Genomic DNA, 19,035 nt, shown 5'->3' on the forward strand with positions numbered 1-19,035 from the left:
TGACACCAAATTTAGGAGGGTCGGCTAATACCCCAGAGGACAGGATCACACTTCAAAATTGACCTTAACAGACTAGAGAACTGGGCCCAAGCAAACAAGATGAATTTTAACAGGGAGAAATGTAAAGTACTACACTTTGGGCAAAAAAAATGAAAGACACAAATACAGGATGGGTGACACCTGGCTTGAGAGCAGTACATGTGAAAAGGATGTAGGAGTCTTGGTAGACCATAAACTTGACATGAGTCAACAGTTGTGATGCAGCAGCTAAAAAAGCCAATGCAATTCTGGGCTGCATCAATAGGAGTATAGCATCTAGATCAAGGGAAGTAATAGTACCACTATATTCTGCTCTGGTCAGACCTCACCTGGAATACTGTGTACAGTTCTGGGCACCACAGTTCAAGAAGGATACTGACAAGCTGGAACGTGTCCAGAGGAGGGCACCCACCAATGGTCAAAGGCCTGGAAACGATGCCTTATGAGGAACGGCTTAGGGAGCTGGGTATGTTTAGCCTGGAGAAGAGAAGGTTAAGGGGTGATCTGATAGCCATGTTCAAATATATAAAAGGATGTCATATAGAGGAGGGCGAAAGGTTGTTTTCTGCTGCTCCAGAGAAGCGGACACGGGGCAATGGATTCAAACTACAAGAAAGAAGATTCCACCTAAACATTAGGAAGAACTTCCTGACAGTAAGAGCTGTTCGACAGTGGAATTTGCTGCCAAGGAGTGTGGTGGAGTCTCCTTCTTTGGAGGTCTTAAGCAGAGGCTTGACAGCCATCTGTCAGGCATGCTTTGATGGTGTTTCCTGCTTGGCAGGGGGTTGGACTGGATGGCCCTTGTGGTCTCTTCCAACTCTATGATTCTATGATTCTATGACATGTCTTCCGTAAGCCCGGGAGAGAAGCTCCATGATTTATATGCCTGTAATTAAAGCTTGCTTACTTGAAACAAGCTAGACTTTGTGGGAGTTTATTTGCTGGCAAGAAAGGCACACATACCGTTGCGCAAGAAGCTTGAAGTTTGAACAACTCTGCAAAAGCACTGGAGAAGCAAGATACGCAGCAGAAGTGTTGCTGGACACCACTCCAAGTGCTATACTGGTTTTGAGGCTTTTCCAGTTAAAACCAAAAGCCCCAACAGAATTTCATTCCAAGATTCCCCAATGCTGTAAAGGAGAGGGGAACCCGCAACCATGCTGCGGACCCCTGAAGAACCCCAGGAAGAGCGTCCCGGGGGCATGGATGATCCGGCGGGTGCTCGAAACGTCTCCCCTGCTCCCAGTAAGCCCTAGTAAGAGCTGCCGAGAGCGAGCGGTGCGGGAGTCGGAGCACTGTGGATCCAGCAGCTACCCTTGCTGCATGAAGCTGCAACTGCTGGTTGCCACAAGCGCCCAATTTCTTCATTAAAATTGGATTGAAATCTTTGGAACTGTGAGTAAAAAAAGTGATCAGAACCAATTTGGAAGAAGTAAGGGATTTAAAATTACGGAGGTCGGTCCCTTGCGGTTGAAACAAAAGGAACAGTCTAACAGCTTAACCAAGGCTGCTGTTAAAAGTGATAGAAAAGAAGGAAAACTTCTGTAACTGTTTCCCCAAAAAAGGGGGATAGAAGTAGGACTTGTTACTCCAACAACATCTCCATGCACTTTGGAGAGCAGTGGGGGGGGCAAAAGGGGGGGCTAGGTGAAAGCTGTCCCCAAATTATATTTATGATGATCAGCCTTTCCCTTTAAAACAGGGACATAGCTCTGGCCTCACTCTCACACACAGAGCCCAGATGGAAAAGGCCCAGTGCCTTCCTTGGCGATCTCTCAGCCTTCTGCCCCCCTCCTAAGCAATGAAGGGGTGGGGTTGTTAACCTTGCAAAACCCTTGCTCATGCAACGGAGTGGGGCCCTCTAGGCGCTCCCCACTGCCAGCCCCCACGCCCTGCAATCCAAGGGGGGAGTGGGAACCTGGTGCCCCCACCCCACCCTTTTCCTCAAGGGGGCTCTGCGCTGCCCAGCTGTCCCTCCCCCCCCACATAAGGGAGTGCCTTTAAACCCACCCACCCCCCTCCAAAGCGGCAGGTCGGAGAGTGGGGTTCAGTCGCCCCCACAGCTCCTCGGAAGGGACAGAGCTAGGCCCCACGGTGCTGGTGGAGCCTCCTCCTACTCCCCCAGCCTCTCTCATCCTCTCCTCTTCCTCCTTCCCTCTATAACGGGGGATGGACGGGAGAGATGCGGTGGCTGCGGCGCGGAGACGCCCATCGGGTCGAGGCTGGGTGGCGTCCGCCCTCCCAGCAATCCCGGCAGAGGCCGCGAAGGGGAGGGGAGGGGAAAGGCGGCCCGTTCCCACCGTGCTCGCGGCCTCTTCCGGCCGGTCAGCCTCACATCCCCAACGGGAGAGCGAGCGATTCCTTTTGCGATTGTTGGCAGCAAGCCAAAGACCCGCCAAAGAGCGGAGCAAGGAGGGAAGCCGGGGGTGGTGGTGGAGGCGGACGTTGCGTGCGAGTGGGGGCACAGAATGCCGAGCCGAGCCCCCTCGGCCTGGGCTTCCCGGCGGCCCCAATAAAGCCCCGGCGGAAGAGCCTCGTATGAGGCCTCTCCCCGGCCCAGGAGGTGCCTCCGTCAGGCCCTCCGTCCCCCGCTGAGTGCTGAGGTTGGCTGGGGGTCCCGGGGAAACAGCCCCGCAAGAGGAGCCCTTCTGCGCCCCGGTCACCACCTCGCCTGGGCGGCCTACAGTGTCCTCCTTTCCCTCGGCAAGGGCAGATGCTGCTCCCGCTGCTGGAGGGGTGGCGGCAGCGGTGAAGAGCAGGCCGACGGAGGCAGCAGTTGAAGCGGGGCCGTTGAAATAGAACGCCGGCGCTCCGCGGGGGCGGGCTGCTTTGGGCCGCTCCCGGGCCGCTAGGCCTCGGGGCTCTGTTTGTAGCGGCGGCAGCGGCAGCGTGGCCTCCCTCATCGGCCTCCCCTCGTCCTCTTATTTTTCACTTTAAGTCTCCAAGCAAACAGTTCCTCAGAAACTTGCCAGTGAACAATCAGATGAATTAAATTACAAATTCTCAAGAGGATCTAAATCTGCAGTCTTTTCAATTTAAATGTAACATGACAGCTCAACAATATCTCACATTTAATCATACCAAATAAAGTACCGTATCTTGCTTTCTGTGATGTATTCAACATCAAATTAGAAACTATTGCAACAAATCATTTCCAATCTTACTGAAGCTAATGTTGCGATTTGCCCTTTCATTATGTTTCTTCAGACCCAACACCCTAGCCATTATTTCTTTATTACAGTATTACATTTCTATCCCACTTTTCTTCCACAGAGGTCAAGCTGGCACACATGGTTCTCTCCCTCCCCATGTTATACTCCTGTGGGGCAGGACAGGCTGAGGTGGTGACTGTCCCAAGGTCACTCAGTGACCTTCATGCATAGGTGCAGATTTGAACCCTGGTCTCCCAGAGGAACCCACACTAGCTATTTCAGCCATCTTTGTTGTTTTTTATGCCACAGTATCTGAAAACTACTGTGATCTAATGTGTCTTCTTCTCATTTGATTTTTTTTTAAATCTATGTAGTGAAGACAAAATCAGTGAGAGTTTCCAGTTGTTTATCATCTGTACTTTCAAGTTCACTGGGCACAACTGAACAAATCACAAATAGAAACATAAACCACACGTATGCACACAATCTATATATATAAAACGCAAGTGTCTCTGCGTCCAGTCCCTGTGTCTCTGGGTTTGCGCTACTGCGCATGTGCCTCAGGGACACAGGGATTGGATGGAGAGACATCGGCCGGGAGCAGCAGCGGCAGTTGAAGCGGGGCGGTTGAAATGGAACACTGCCACTCCAGAAGTGAGGGCAGGCCGAGGAGGGAGGCCACGCTGCTGCTGCTGCCACCGCTACAACGAGAGTCCCGAGGCCTAGCGGCCCGGGAGCGGCCCAGAGCAGCATTCCGCATTTCGCAGTTTGATCTAGGTTTTTATGAGACCCTGAGTCAAGAAATGGTAGTATATCCCATTCTCTCCCCTCCTCAAAGGGGTAAACGTATTAGAAAGGAGCAGGGGCACGCACACCACCCTCCAAGCTTTTCCACCTGGAAAACCCGCTTCGGAGCTGCCCTATACCAGCCGCGGCTGCAGCGAGACTAGACCGCATCGGGGTGGCGCCACGCTCAACATGGCGGGGCCGCCTGCGCGCCACGCTCAATATGGGCAGCTGCTCCCCTCCTCTCTCCCTCGCCCAGAGCTCTTCCCGGCAGTGATTTCCGGAGCGAGAGGGATTCTGTCCCATGGTAACAGGGCCACGGTGGGGGACGCCAGAGGGGCTGCTCACTTCCTGCCCTGCAGAGAGACGCGGCGCGGAGAGAAAGGGAGAGGACGAGGACGACGAGCTGCACACACGCCGCCTCAGCAGCAAGCCGGCCAGAGACCGCCCCCTTGCTCGCCTGCCTCCCTCGCAGGGAGGCAGGGAGGAATTGGTCCTGCGCTCCGTGGGGAAGCGGTAGGGTGCGGGACGGGGAGGGGGCTTCTGCCCCGGGGATTTGCACAGGTAGCGAGCGCCTCGGTTGCAGAGGAGGCCTGGGCGGACTGGGGTGAGCACGCGACTGCGGGGGGAGCCACGAGGTCCCGCTGATGAAAGGAAGAGCCTCCCACGACCTCCCGCTAAAGCAGGCTTTGGCAGGGGGGCGGGGCGGGCAAGCAGCGGCTTCTCCGCTTTAGCGGAGAAGCCGCTGCTTGCCCGCCCCGCCCCCACCCCATGCCAAGCCTGCTTTGGCGGGAGGTGGGGGGGTGGACAAACCCGGAGCCATATGTTCTAGCCGCCCGTTATTTTAACGGGCTTAAACCACTAGTGTAGAATAATTTTTAAATATCAGGGTTTCCACTTCTGCAATGATACTGTTTTTCCCTCCACAGAGGTTATATTAAATTATCAGAAAACATGGCTACAATTTGTAAATGTGTTGAGTATACACATTTGTACCTTCCTACAGTGGATGAGTCAAAATATTGTACTACAGTAGGATCTCTGCTCTGAGCCTCACTGCCAAAGAGGAGGCTAGAATCCCAGAAAGAACAGGATTTAGAAGATGAGTTGAGCACAGAAGTATACAGGCAACTCCATATCATTAATTAAAGTGTTCACAACATAGTCAATATTATTTAATATACACAATTAATAGATTTTATTTATTTATTTATTTATTTATTTATTTAGCAAATTTAATCTGTCCCTGGCAGCTAAGATGCACTGCACGGAAATGCAGGAGAACCCAGGATTTGTGTGTATGACAGAGGATCCAACCCCTGAAATCCAGCCCAGAGAAGATCCAAGCACACAGGAGTCAAAGTGACCCCAAAGGTCCCCTTTCCTTATGAATATGTGTGTGTGGACGTATGTGTTGGATGTGAGAGACACTAGAGGGGATCTGAAAAATCTTCCCCTCCCCAATCTGAAAACAGGAGTCTGAGTTTGCTCTTCCCCACCAGGCAGGTTTTTCTGCACAGCTGATATCTACCTACCGCAATTGCCCCAAACCTCTGCCGCTCCTTCCCACCCCATTGATCCCCCTTCTCTAGGGCCCAGCCAGGCCCTTGACCTGTGCGCACCAAAGAGTAAGGAGTGCCCCCAACTCACCAGCAGCAGCAGCAGCAGCAGCAGCACCCTAGGGTCTCTCACCTAGCCTTTTGCTCCCCCCTTCCTGACTGTGGGGTCAGGTGGCTTCCATCTTCAGCATCTACATTTCCCCTGTGAAAACTTGTACATGAAGCTGCTGAGTGAAGCCATGTAAATATTCCTCCTTTTTAATCTGGACCTGGTGAGCCAGTAGAAATACTGGACCAATGTCAGATACTAGGATTTCCAGTCCTAGTACGACACTTTAACCATTATACCAGTGCTTTTCAAATGTTTTTAAATGGGTTCAACTTGTAACTCATGCTTTCCGGACCCACTTGTCAACCAAGTACTGCTTTTGAGACCCCATTTCCCCTTCTGCAACAGAAAATCCAACAATGTCACATTATTTGTGAGTGAATATAGTGCTATGTGGGCAGTACCTATGTGAATAATTCAATTGGGAGTACAGCAGGAAGTGGATAATAACCATATCCTTACAACTGTTTTGTTCATATTATCTTGCTTCATATGGCTTTGTGTTGGCTTACCAGTGACTTTGTGCTGATGCAGGTTTTATACTGATAGTTTTAGTAGATGTTAATTGATTGTATCTGTATTTCTTGGTTACTGAATTGTAATGTGAATTGTCCAGAAGTCATGGCCAATTGTGTTGTATATAAATGCACCCCAAATTAAAATATAGTCACAGATATCAGCTCTCCAGTATCCCATGTTTAAAGTAAAATGTGGACAAATTATGCAGTGTTATATAGTGAGTCCAGCCAGTGGTAGTATAGTGACATATTTATTCATGGCAGCAAGCAAGTAAAAGACACGCGAAAACCTCAGCCCTGCTGCTATATATAGGCACTTGGGCTAGCCTATCCAACCCAGGTGAAACTAATTAAAAACAAACACTACCTCCCTTAACTAATTCCTGGCTGCTCTGTTACTGTGCTGTGCCTGCAAATTCAATACACAACACTTTTCTGTCTGAGGATAAAAAAGGAACAGCAATGAAAAGCTGGAGGCTATTCCTGTTGCATCTACTGTATATTCAAACAGTTACACAGTGCAACAGAAATGGCTACCTGAACAGAAAATTAAATAGGATATTGATGTGTTTAGCAAGTCCTCAGCAGTCAATTAGACTTCCAGTGTCTTAATTTTACAAGTCTGTTTCTTTGCTAGTGAAACTATACCTCTTTGATTCTTTTTACAACAGTGAAATATTTTGTCCTTAACAGAAATTATTCTTAGCCTCCCCCTTTCTTTCACACTCACCAACAAGAAAGTGAGGGGGGGAATCAATGTTTTACAATATATTTATGGCATTATAAAGTTGTAGGGGGCACACATAAAGTGGACTCACATTAGTTACCAGAAAACTAATCCTTTACCCTTCAGAATTTAGGAAATTGTCCCTGATAAAATTACACTTTATTTTAGCATACAGAACAATCCCAAAAGCCATTTTGGCTCTCCTAATGACTCTAAATATTTCCTCTGCAGAAGGAAATATATTGTAGAAACTTTCCCAGTACAGTGGTACCTCATTTTAAGAACAGTCCTGTTTACGAACGATTTGGTTTATGAATTCCACAAAACCCGAAGTAGTGTCCCCGTTTGCAAACTTTACCTTGGTCTAAGAACGAAATCCCAACAGTGGAAGGGCACCGGCGGCAGGAGGCCTCCTTAGGGAAAGCGTGCCTCAGTTTAAGAAGGGTTTCAGTTTAAGAACGGATTAAGTTGGACTTCTGGCGAGGCAAGACGGCGATTGGTACGGGACCGAAGAGCTCCTGAAAGGGACCAGCACAATTGGAGCTACCCGACCAGCTCCCGTGCCGCCAGGACCTCCACCACCGCCACACAAACACCGGGGGTTGCAGAAAACAGCAGCTGGGAGGCTGCCAGACCTCCCCCCCCCAAACCCACAAAAAAGGCACCCAGCCAAAAACTGGACGGAGTTCTGGGCCCTGCAGTCTGGGACAACCCGCCTCGCGGAGCGCCAGTGCTCCAGAGGCTGAAAAGGGACGCCCCAATCCCGCTGGCGCTGCCACTGCCGACACAGCTGCTCCCCAAGAAGACAGGTAGGAGGAGGGAGAGAGCCAGTGTGGTGTGGTTAAGAGCAGTAGACTCGTTATCTGGGGAACCGGGTTCGCGTCTCCGCTCCTCCACATGCAGCTGCTGGGTGACCTTGGGCTAGTCACACTTCTCTGAAGTCTCTCAGCCCCACTCACCTCACAGAGTGTTTGTTGTGGGGGAGGAAGGGAGAATGTTAGCCACTTTGAGACTCCTTCGGGTAGTGATAAAGCGGGATATCAAATCCAAACTCTTCTTCTTCCTGCCCCCATCGCCCCCGACTCAGGGTAAAGGAAAAGAACCCTTAGGAGGGGAAAAGCCCCAGCCTCCGTGGCCGCCGCTGCCATCACACCCCGGATGGAGTGAGGCCCCGATCCTGCGGCTCAACCACCGCCGAAAGAAGAGAGAGAGGGAGGAAGAAGAAGGTCGGGGAGAGATGCAGACCCGACCAGGCCCTAGCCTACCTCCCAGACAACTGGCGCTCTAGGAAAAGGCCTCCCCTGTGAAGAAGAAATATTCTATCTTAATCCTCTTCCCCCCTTTTTATCTCATCTTATTCTATTCTATTCGATTCTATGAATCCCCCCTTTTTTACTCCATTATCAGTAACATTGTTTTGCTCCTCCCTCTCTCCCCTCTCTACTTCCTCTCCCCTCCCCGCTTTTTTCTCTTTTCCCCCCTTCTCCCCCCCTTTCCCCCTCCTCATCCCCTTTTTCTTTAACAACTCCATATTAATAATACCACCTCCAACCTATTATTATCACTATTACCCTCCAATATACAAAACCACCCCCTCCTCCCTATACCTCCACTCCCCATTTTCTATTAAAACCAAAAAACAACCTTTCTTTATTCCCTCCCTTTCCTCATCTTCCACCCCACTTCCGACCTTCCAACCCCACCTTTGTTCCCTAGCCCCCTTCTCTCTCCCTTTCTTCTTTATCTCTTTTCCTACCCTCCTCAAGCCAAATCCCCTTTCCTTAGCCAAACTGCCAACATAACAAAACAAAACAAAAAACCTCTCCCCTATAGTAGCCACAGCTCCCCTGCACCTTGGCCTGCTGAACCTCCCCCCTTCTGTGAACTGCCCATCTGTCTACCCATCCCCTCCCTAACCTGACGACGCTGCTGGGACAAACACGGAAACCCCAAAGAAGTTCTTAAAACACAGCCAAGGGGGGACAAAAATGGCCACCTAACATGAACGCTCTGCCAAAGCCACCAATCAACAACGCCTAATCAGCTCAACAACCCAGCAACAAACACTCAGAAACCACCAGCACCACAACTCCTAACTGCATCATGCTATACTCCAAGAAGACGCTAAACAGACCCCAGACCAAAATAATCAGGGAGATTAAGATGGCACCATCCAAGGAGATGGCAAACAATGCTGAGACCACAACACCCCTTCAAGATGACGACCATCCAACAACGAAATTAGATCTGAGAGAAATGGAGGCAAGATTAGCAAAAGAACTGAAGAAAGAATTGAAGAAAGAACTGAAAGACGCAATGGCTCCCTTGCAGACATTAATTGAAGCTCTAACTTCCAAAGTAGAAGCCCTAGAAAACAAGATTCAAATACAAGAGAAAACAATAGAACAATACCGGGAAGACAACACACATGTGATAGAGAAAATAAACAAACTGGAAGCAGAAAACACAGAAATGAGAATCAAACAAGCAGACCTCGAAGACCAAAGTAGAAGATGCAACATCTGCTTTCGCAATTTCCCTGAAAATGCAGAGGAGAAAAGCACAGCAGACCTAATTGTAAGCTGGCTGAAAGACAAAATCCCAGATCTGACACTCAAGACATATGACCTGGAAAGGGCACACAGAGCCCTTAGAGCTAAGCTGAAAACCAACACACACCCCCAAGAGATATCATTGTGTGCTTCGCATGCTACAAAAAGAAGGAAGAGATATGGAACAAACTCAGAAGTTCAACCGACCTCCTATATGAAAACAACCACATATAGGTCTTACAGGATTTATCCCAGGACACACTAAATCGGAGGAAAAGCCTACGCCCATGCACCCAGCGTCTCCAACAAGCAAAGATCAAATACCGATGGGGCTTCCCCTTCCACTTCATTGCAACAACCGACACTACACAATACATGGTTACCAACATACCTGAAGCCCAGCAACTACTGAAAGACCTCGGATTCGACCTTCCACCAGAATGGCAAGAAGAAGACCCACCAAGCGACAGCCATGACCACGGCAATGAAACAACAACAAACAATTGGACGACAGTAGGAAAGAAAGGGAGACAACAGAAGCAACACAACAATGTGCATCAATACAACCGACTACCGCCACGCACAGAATCATTCCGCCAAAGAATCAGCACAAGAATCCAGACCAAGAACAACCAAACCAACACATCATAGAGGAACGACTCTACAACAACAACAACAACAACAACAACAACAACAACAACAACAACAACAACAACCACCACCACAGCTGAATGAAGCAACCGAAAAACATCTCAAACTTCAGGACTGGTGATTCCCCACCCCATTAAGTCCTTACTTTGTTAATGGACAGAGAGTGAACTGTTAGCTGTATTTACTGTTAAAAATCTTTATTGATTTATCGCTTATCTGGTTAAACTCACACAAGAGTTTTCTGAGATGGCCAATCACATTTTGTATCCATGGCCCACTTGCTACTTTTCCTGTACAAAATACTCCAGCCAGTAACTGACTGAAACAGCTAATTCAAACATATCTTGGAAAACCCTACACAGCCTCAGAAACAAGAGTTCTTTCATTCATCCATTACACAGTTTTGACTCTGACAACAAATATGCTCACAAAATGCTGACCAAAAGCTAAAGTATGGACTTCATTTAATATTTGCATGATGTACTCTTTACAGTGTGGAGGAGCATGGAGTAAAATAAGTTGCTAAAATGCTTTAGGTTTTTCCAACTAAAAAAGTTATGTAACCAGGAAGGCTCTAAAAAGGATGGAACGGAAAGATCTGATTCTCTTACTCTATTTGACATTCAAGGATGGCCAAAATACAACTTGGCTGTATAGACTATTTACTATTTCCATAGACAACCAGGAAAAATCAACATAAATCAACCACAGGCCAGCTCAAACAAGTGCTAGGCATGAAGATTCATGAGAAGGAATAAAACTGGAGAACTGGAAAATACCAACTGATTTTCATCAAGCTTCCATTGAGATTACAAATGGGACCTGTAAGAAAATGCTGTGCACTAAATTATAAATTCTACATGTTCTTCATTCAATGTAAAAGTTTTGCAACCACAATCATTCACCGCCCTTTGCTGGTAACATATTATTGTGTACACAGCACTCAAGGTGTGATCTTACTTGTATGGACCCTTTGTCTCCTCTTTTGTAATGTCTCCTATATTGCACTATATATAACTGGGAAACACTGGCCTGCAAGCGCTCCAATTGGAGAACAGCCTTTACCAAAGGCGTCATGGACTTTGAAGATGCTTGAAGTCAGAGCAAAAAGGAGAAACAAGCTAAGAGGAAGGCATATTTGGCAAACCCTCATTGTGGTCAACTCCCATCCAGAAACCTATGTCCCACTGTGGAAGGACATGTGGATCCAGAATTGGCTTCCACAGTCACTTACGGACTCAATGTTAAGACCGTGTTTATGGAAGACAATCTTGCTCAGCTATGAGTGATAGAAGAAGAAGATTGCACTATAGACTGTGACCCCCTTGAGTCAGGGACCTTCCCTATTGACTTTGCAAAGCACTGTGTACATACATGGTGTTACATTATTTAGTATTATTAGTAGCAATAATGAAAATGAGTCTCCTGTTAATGTCACCTAATATGCAATTGGTCTTTCAACATAGCATTATACTGTTATATTGCCATCCACTATAACCCCTAAATGTTTTCAAGAAGTGCTACCACTTATCCAAGTTACTATTTAATGCTTGCATATTTAGTTCACTTTTCCTATTGTAATATTTTAGCTTTCCCCCCCCCAAAAAAAGGAGAGAGAAAGAGAAAGGGGGTGCGCTATTTATATTTCTAGCAAACAGAATGAAACTCACACTACCTTGGTACTAACTTGTTTAGTTGAGGAAATCATAAAGATGTGACGAGGATACCACTCCTACTCTACTCCTAATAATAAAATGACCTTGAGGCAATACTTCTTCTGAGAAGAGCAAATCTAGAACATGGAAATAGGTAGAAATAGTGGTAAGGAATATGGAGGGCTAAAGCAGAAACATACTTTGTACACCTCACATGATTTTGATATGTAAGTCATACCCTACTCCTGACAACTTTCATACATGGGGACAGCACATAGATATATACACACATGAGCAGCCACAGCTACACAGAGGCAGGATCTCTCCTACCTCTCCCATTCTGCAAAGCACCTGTATCAAAGCAGATAACACCTCTCATCATCGGTAGTAGTTCCCATAGCTCATCAAAAACTGTTCATGTTGCACCTACTTGTCTGTTAGCTGGCCTTGAACCAAAAATGCTTTAAAGTGGCTAATGGTATTGTCAGATCTTTGCAGTTTTTTTGCAGATAAAGTCGCTCAGATTCGGAAAGAGCAGGGCTAGGGCAGGAGAGTGCTAGAGCCCTGTCTAGTCAAGTTGAGGATGTGGACAGGCTGCTTGGACAAGTGAAACTGACCGCCTCTCTCCTTGATCCTTGCCCATCCTGGCTTATAAAAGCGAGCCAGGAAGGGCTGGGCGATGGGCTCCGCGGGGTGGTGAATGCTTCCCTCTGCGAGGGAGTCTTCCCAGATCCGCTGAAAGGGGCAGTTATTAAACCACTTCTTTAAAAACCATCTTTAGACCCGGTCAATGTGGCCAAATATTGCCCAGTCTCAAATCTTCCATTCTTGGGCAAGGTGATTGAGTGGGTGGTTGCTGAACAATTCCAGGAATGCCTGGAGGATGCAGACCATTTGGATCCCTTCCAATCAGGATTCAGGCCTCATCATGGGACTGAAACTTCTTTGGTCATGCTGGTCGATGATCTCTGGCATGCTAGGGACAAAGGTGAGAGCTGTTTCCTAGTTCTGCTGGATCTCTCAGCGGCTTTTGATACCATCGACCATAACATCCTTCTGGACCGTCTGGAGGGGCTGGGAGCTGGGGGCACTGTTATACAGTGCTTCCGCTCCTTCCTCCTGGGTCGTGTTCAGAAAGTGGTGTTGGGGGATGAGTGATCAGACATCTGGGCTCTCACTTGTGGGTGCCTCAGGGCTCATTTCTCTCCCCCATGCTTTTTAACATCTACTAGCTTGGGCTTTTTGCTTTTTTAAATTCTGGCCCCGAAAGTATTCTGGAAGCTCCTGTTTTCGTTCTTCCCTGTCCCTTTAGAGCAGGGGTCAGCAACCTTTTTCAGCCATGGGCCGGTCCACTGTTCCTCAGACCATGTGAATGAACGAATTCCTATGCCCCACAAATAACCCAGAGATGCATTTTACATTTAAAAAACACATTGGTCGGTGGTATTGATCACTTGGGACTGTGTGTGTGGAACCTGCGAAGCTGCAGCGGCCATTTTAGGTGAGGGCACTGGGCACCTTATGGAGGCCTACTGCGGGCCTTGCTGTGGTCTTTTTACTGTAAAAAGCACCCCCCCACACACACACAAAGACCCCCACACACAAAATTAACTGGCCACATGCTCTACGCCAATAAAAAGAGCATTCTCCCCCACCCCAGTCCCAAAATTACGCATCCCAACGACAAAATCCCCTCAGAGGCAGTCTTACTCACTGCGACCTCTCAGGCAGCCTTGGGCTTATTTCGCTCCTGCATTTTTTCCCTCCTCCCTCTCTTCCGCAACTGCCCTGCCTCCTACTATGTCTTTTTTCCACTTTTCCACTAAGCAGTTTGTGTCAGAAAGTCCTTGGGTGCTTACAGATGGCAGTTATAAAATGTGTGTGGAACATGCGAAGCTGTGGCGGCCATTTTAGGTGAGGACTTGGGAAATTTTAAAATGCCTGTGAGTGTGCAGCGGCCATTTTTAAGTGAGGGCACTGGGGGTGCAGGTCTGATGACATCAACAGGCAATCCGCCTTTCTATTGGATGCTGTTGTAGTCTTCATTCCTTTTGCTGGTGAGGTATAATAGGCACGCCACTTTCAACCTTTCTCCTTTATTTTAGGCATGACAGGTGTGGTTTGTTTTAATTTCTATTATGCCAGATCCTTCCTTGATGGTCTAGTTACACTTCGTCCTAATTTGATGAGATTTGGTCCAGTGGTTACGGAGCAAGGTGGTGTCGTGCGCGCACACAATGGGAGCATTTATATATATAGATAGATAGATATCAAGCCACTGGGAGAGATCATCAGGGGTTTTGAGCTGGGTGTTCATCAGTATGCGGATGATACCCAGCTCTCTTAAATCAGAATCAGTGAAGGCGGTGAAGGTCCTGTGTGAGTGTCTGGAGGCAGTTGGAAGATGGATAGCAGCTAACAGATTGAAGTTCAATCCTGACAAGGCAAAAGTACTGTTTTGGGGGGCCTGGGGGCAGGCAGGTGTGAAGGACTCCCTGGTTCTGAATGGCATAACCATGCCCCTGAAGGACCAGGTGTGCAGCCTGGGAGTCATTTTGGACTCACAGCTATCCATGGAGGTGCAGGTTAATTCTGTGTCCAGGGCAGCTGTCTACCAGCTCCATCTGGTACGCAGGCTGAGACCCTCCGTGCCCACAGACTGTCTCTCCAGAGTGGTGCATACTCTAGTTATCTCTTGCTTGGACTACTGCAATGCGCTCTACGTGGGGCTACCTTTGAAGGTGACCCAGAAACTACAACTAATCCAGATTGCGACAGCTAGACTGGTGACTGACAGTGGCCACCGAGACCACATAACACCGGTCCTGAAAGGCCTACATTAGCTCCCAGTATGTTTCTGAGCACAATTAAAAGTGTTGGCGCTGACCTTTAAAGCCCTAAATGGCCTCGGCCCAGTATACCTGAAGAAGCATCTCCACCCCATTGCTCAGCCTGGACGCTGAGGTCCAGCGCTGAGGGCCTTCTGGCAGTTCCCTCACTACGAGAAGCCAAGTTACAGGGAACCGGGCAGAGGGCCTTTTCAATAGTGGCGCCCTCTTTGTGGAACATCCTCCCATCAGATGTCAAGGAAATAAACAACTATATGACTTTTAGAAGACATCTGAAGACAGCTCTGTTTAGGGAAGCTTTTAAAGTTTGATGTTGCTTTATTTTTATTTTTATTATTATTCTGTTGGGAGCCACTCAGAGTGGCTTTGGAAACCCAGCCAGGTGGGTGGGGTATAGATAGTAAATTATGATTATGATTGTTATTATTAGCCTTATTTCATGTAATAGACAAACAATTTGCAGAGAGTGCAGCACATCACCACCCCCACCAGAAATGCTTGTGTTAATGGAGACTTAGCAGTGCTCAATTATTCCACAAGTAAATAATGGCAGCCCCCTATCCAGGCTTTCAGCAGCCAAACACAATAAGGTTGTCACACGACTAGGCAAAATTATATTGTCCATTATTGGCTCCTTTCTTTTCTTAACCTCAGTTGTAGGGTTCGCAATAGGAAAGTTTAAATTGAGGTGAACCCTATAGCAAATAGGTAGTGGCTGGTGCCTCTCTTTCCTGGGAGAGGTGCTCATATTGTGTCCAATTTAAATATCTAATTTTGGTTTGATTAATTGGGAAATTGCCTTTAGAACCAATGGCTGCTCAACCCATTTAGTAGCTAAATCTTTATTTTGTGATCACATTCCCATCTGTCAGGGAAGTTTCACTGGAAAATAATAGAAGGGGGGAAATATCTGTCTCTTGCTTGGAGTACCATGCCTTACTCTGGGACCCTGCAATCTGACATACAGGAATTACTGGCCATTACCTTGGCAGGCATGGGCTTTTTGAAGCTGATCTCCACTTGCGTCCAGACTCCTCTGGGAGTTTCCAAGACAGACCAGATTTTCTCTTGTACCACATGGTTCTCTTCAAAGATGTAAACAGCCAGGGCATCAGTCATTTTGAAAAATCCATATAAGGCATAATAAAACCGCAGACAATACTGTAAATTTCCTGGCAAAGTAGTGCTGTACAAACGGCCAATGTACCCAGGTTGTGATGTAAACTTTGTATTCGCTAGCAAGTAGTAACCTGCAAAACAAGGCAATATTAAAAAACAGTTCTAGCCATCTCTTTCCATCACCTCATTTTAGGACACTTTTAGGCATTTCATTGGATTCTAGAGTTACAGAAAATTTCCGCTGGCAAAGTTGCAAGTTATAACCATTACTGATTATATAACACCATGTTTCTAAATGACTGAAAGAAAATCTCCCAAATAAGTTCTCACCTAAATTGCATTTAGCCAACTACCAGGTGTCATTGAAGATCAATACATTTCAATTTTACAATGAGAGAACTTCTTTGTCTGCAGGCAGCCCTGCCTTCACCAGTTCAGGTGGCAGCTGACTCGGCTCCAAGGCCATCCCTCCCTGACTACAGACGTGGCACTAAATCACACAACACATTTCCCCCAAGCAGCTCCTCAGAAGATATTAAAGCTCTATTCAACACATTGTTGGATACTGAATTATACACAGCAGTACAGTGGTACCTCAGGTTACAGATGCTTCAGGTTACAGACTCCGCTAACCCAGAAATAACGCTTCAGGATAAGAACAGAAATCGTGCTCTGGCGGCGCAGCGGCAGCGGGAGGCCCCATTAGCTAAAGCGGTGCTTCAGGTTAAGAACAGTTTCAGGTTAAGAACGGACCTCCAGAATGATTTAAGTACGCAACCAAAGGTACCACTATAGTTTATATCATGTTGCTGTGTCACTGACCATACTTCACTGCTCACCAGATTGACAGTGCAATCCTATTCAGAAGTGAGTAACACCCATTGAGTTCAATGAGGCTTATTCCCAGGTGAGTACATACTGTAGGTTAAGTCAGTCTGTATCTGAAGTAGTTTGGTAAAATTCATTTTTACCATAAAAGCTATTCTGAGGTAAAGTAACAAAGATTCTCATGGCACCTTAAATACCATAGCATTTATTATGGAAGATAATAAATACCCACTTCACCAGATACATGAAGTATAATACCAAAATGGCAGGCATATGCACACACACGTAGATTGGAATAAAGTCAGGGGAAATGCTATTTCTGACAGTTCTTAAATAGTACCGGTACTTCATTTACTAAGCTTTTAATGAAATAGCTGGCAACAGGGGATTTTGGACCTAAAGCAACTTTAGAATACCAAGGAATTGCATTTATCACTTGATCTTGATTCCATTCACCACCATGTGAAAACTGATTCTCTTCTCAGAAAACTGACGGGTCACGAAAGCCAAGCACACACACAAAAACAGCTTTTAGTCACTTTAAATATAATAGCTATTCAAACCTCAGCCCATGTGTGTCATCTTCTCCAGCTGCCCAGAAACAGTTTTTAGGTGTTTCTCCATAGTAAATCGCTGATCCTGTTTTTGCCTTTCAGGTAAGTAAAAACTTATTATGTGTATCATATTATTTGTTATATTATTGGTTTCCAAACTTGAGTTTACTCATCTGCAGTGTATTCAATACAGTGGTACCCCACAAGACGAATGCCTCGCACAACGAAAAACTCGCAAGACAAAAGGGTTTTGCAATTTTTTAGTTGACTCGCAAGACGAATTTCTCTATGGCCGTGCTTCGCAAGACGAGGTATTCGTCTTGCGCGGTACCACTGTAAGCCAGCTGTAAGTGCGGCTCTCGGAGGGAGCCTGAGGGGATGCAGCCTGAGGGGATGTGGCGGCGGCGGCTCAGGAGGGAGAAGCAGGGTGCTCCCTCAGGCACAGCTCCGCCGCCCTTCCCTCCTTACCTTCGGCTCCCGAACCCGGTCAGGACGCGGTGGACCCAAGATGGTGGGCGCGATCAGCCAGCGCCCCTTCCGACCGGTGTTGCGCTGCGTTTTAAGGCTGCAGCAGGCAAACAGCAGCGCTGCAGCCTTAAAACGCGGCGCGGTGCGGCGCAGCGCCGGTCGGAAGGGGCACCGGCCGATCAGCGCAGCGCTGCGCAGCGTTTTTTCCCCAAAAGGCACTCATTTTTTCCCCAAAAGGCACTTTCCCTTTCACCGTGGAAAGGGGGGGGCGATACAAGCACTTAGGACGGTGCCCCGTTTCCTCCACGGACAGGCTTCTTCAAAGAAAGGTACTGTATCCCGCTCCAGCTTCTCGGGCTCCCGTCTCCCCTGGCTCCCCCGGACTTCCCCCCCCCCATAGGAACGCATTAATTAAATTTTAATGCATTCCTATGGGAAACCGTGCTTCGCAAGATGAAAAGACTTGCGGAATGAATTAATTTCGTCTTGCAAGGCACCACTGTATCTGCAATATCTGCAATTTATCATGTGTCCCACACTTTCATTACCCATTCTTCTTTGGAGGAATGTCCAGTGTTTCCCAAACCCCTAAAAAGTACCCTGTAACTGAGAAACATTAAACTGAGACAGAATTGCGTTTCTGAGGCTGGGCAGTGAGCTCCACAGCTGAAGACAGTTCCCACAGGTGCAAACCGAGCCATCCCACCAGCTTCCCAGTACCTTAATCCAGTGTTTTTCAACCTTTTTTGGGCAAAGGCACACTTGTTTCTGGAAAAAATCACGAGGCACACCACCATTAGAAAATGTTAAAAAATTTAACTCTGTGCCTATATTGACTATATATAAAGTAATTCTCTTGAATAGGAATCAAATAAACACAAAGAAAGTATTTTATAATTACTTTATTATGAAATAGTAAGTAAACAGAAATATGAAAAATTATAAAATACTTTATTCAGTGCGCAACCTGGGTCTGTTTGGCTGTTTTTTTTAAAATCTTTCGAATTTTTCAATTTTTCCCACGGCACACCAGGCAACATCTTGCGGCACACTAGTGTGCCGCGGAACAGTGGTTGAAAAACACTGCCTTAATCCCCTGCAATTGTTTTTGTACAGACTTACAGTAGCGCTGTAAGGAGAATAACCGATTGGTTCAAAATTGGGAAAGGAGTATGACAAGGCTCTATATTGTCTCCCTGCTTATTTAACTTATATGCAGAATTCATCATGAGAAAGGCTGCACTGGATGAATCCCAAACCGGAATTAAGATTGCCGGAAGAAATATCAACAACCTCAGATAGGCTGATGACACAACCTTGATGGCACAAAGTGAGGAGGAATTAAAGAACCTTTTAATGAGGGTGAAAGAGGAGAGCGCAAAATATGGTCTGAAGCTCAACATCAAAAAAAACTAAGATCATGGCCACTGGTCCCATCACCTCCTGGCAAATAGAAGGGGAAGAAATGG

At 47.1% G+C, this 19,035-nt stretch overlaps 1 protein-coding gene across 3 annotated transcripts in view; it reads right to left on the reverse strand.

The window, feature by feature from the left end:
- MAMDC2 (MAM domain containing 2) overlaps positions 1-19,035 on the reverse strand; it is a 74,679-nt gene that overhangs the window by 10,753 nt on the left and 44,891 nt on the right. For all 3 annotated transcript variants that reach the window (XM_033164247.1, XM_033164248.1, XM_033164249.1), the window contains one exon: positions 15,582-15,847. In XM_033164247.1, coding sequence (XP_033020138.1) covers positions 15,582-15,847 — 266 coding nt within the window. The remainder of the gene's footprint in view (positions 1-15,581; positions 15,848-19,035) is intronic.

The sequence above is a fragment of the Lacerta agilis genome, chromosome 11 (genome assembly GCF_009819535.1).
Source record: "Lacerta agilis isolate rLacAgi1 chromosome 11, rLacAgi1.pri, whole genome shotgun sequence".
In the NCBI taxonomy this organism is placed as follows: domain Eukaryota; kingdom Metazoa; phylum Chordata; class Lepidosauria; order Squamata; family Lacertidae; genus Lacerta; species Lacerta agilis.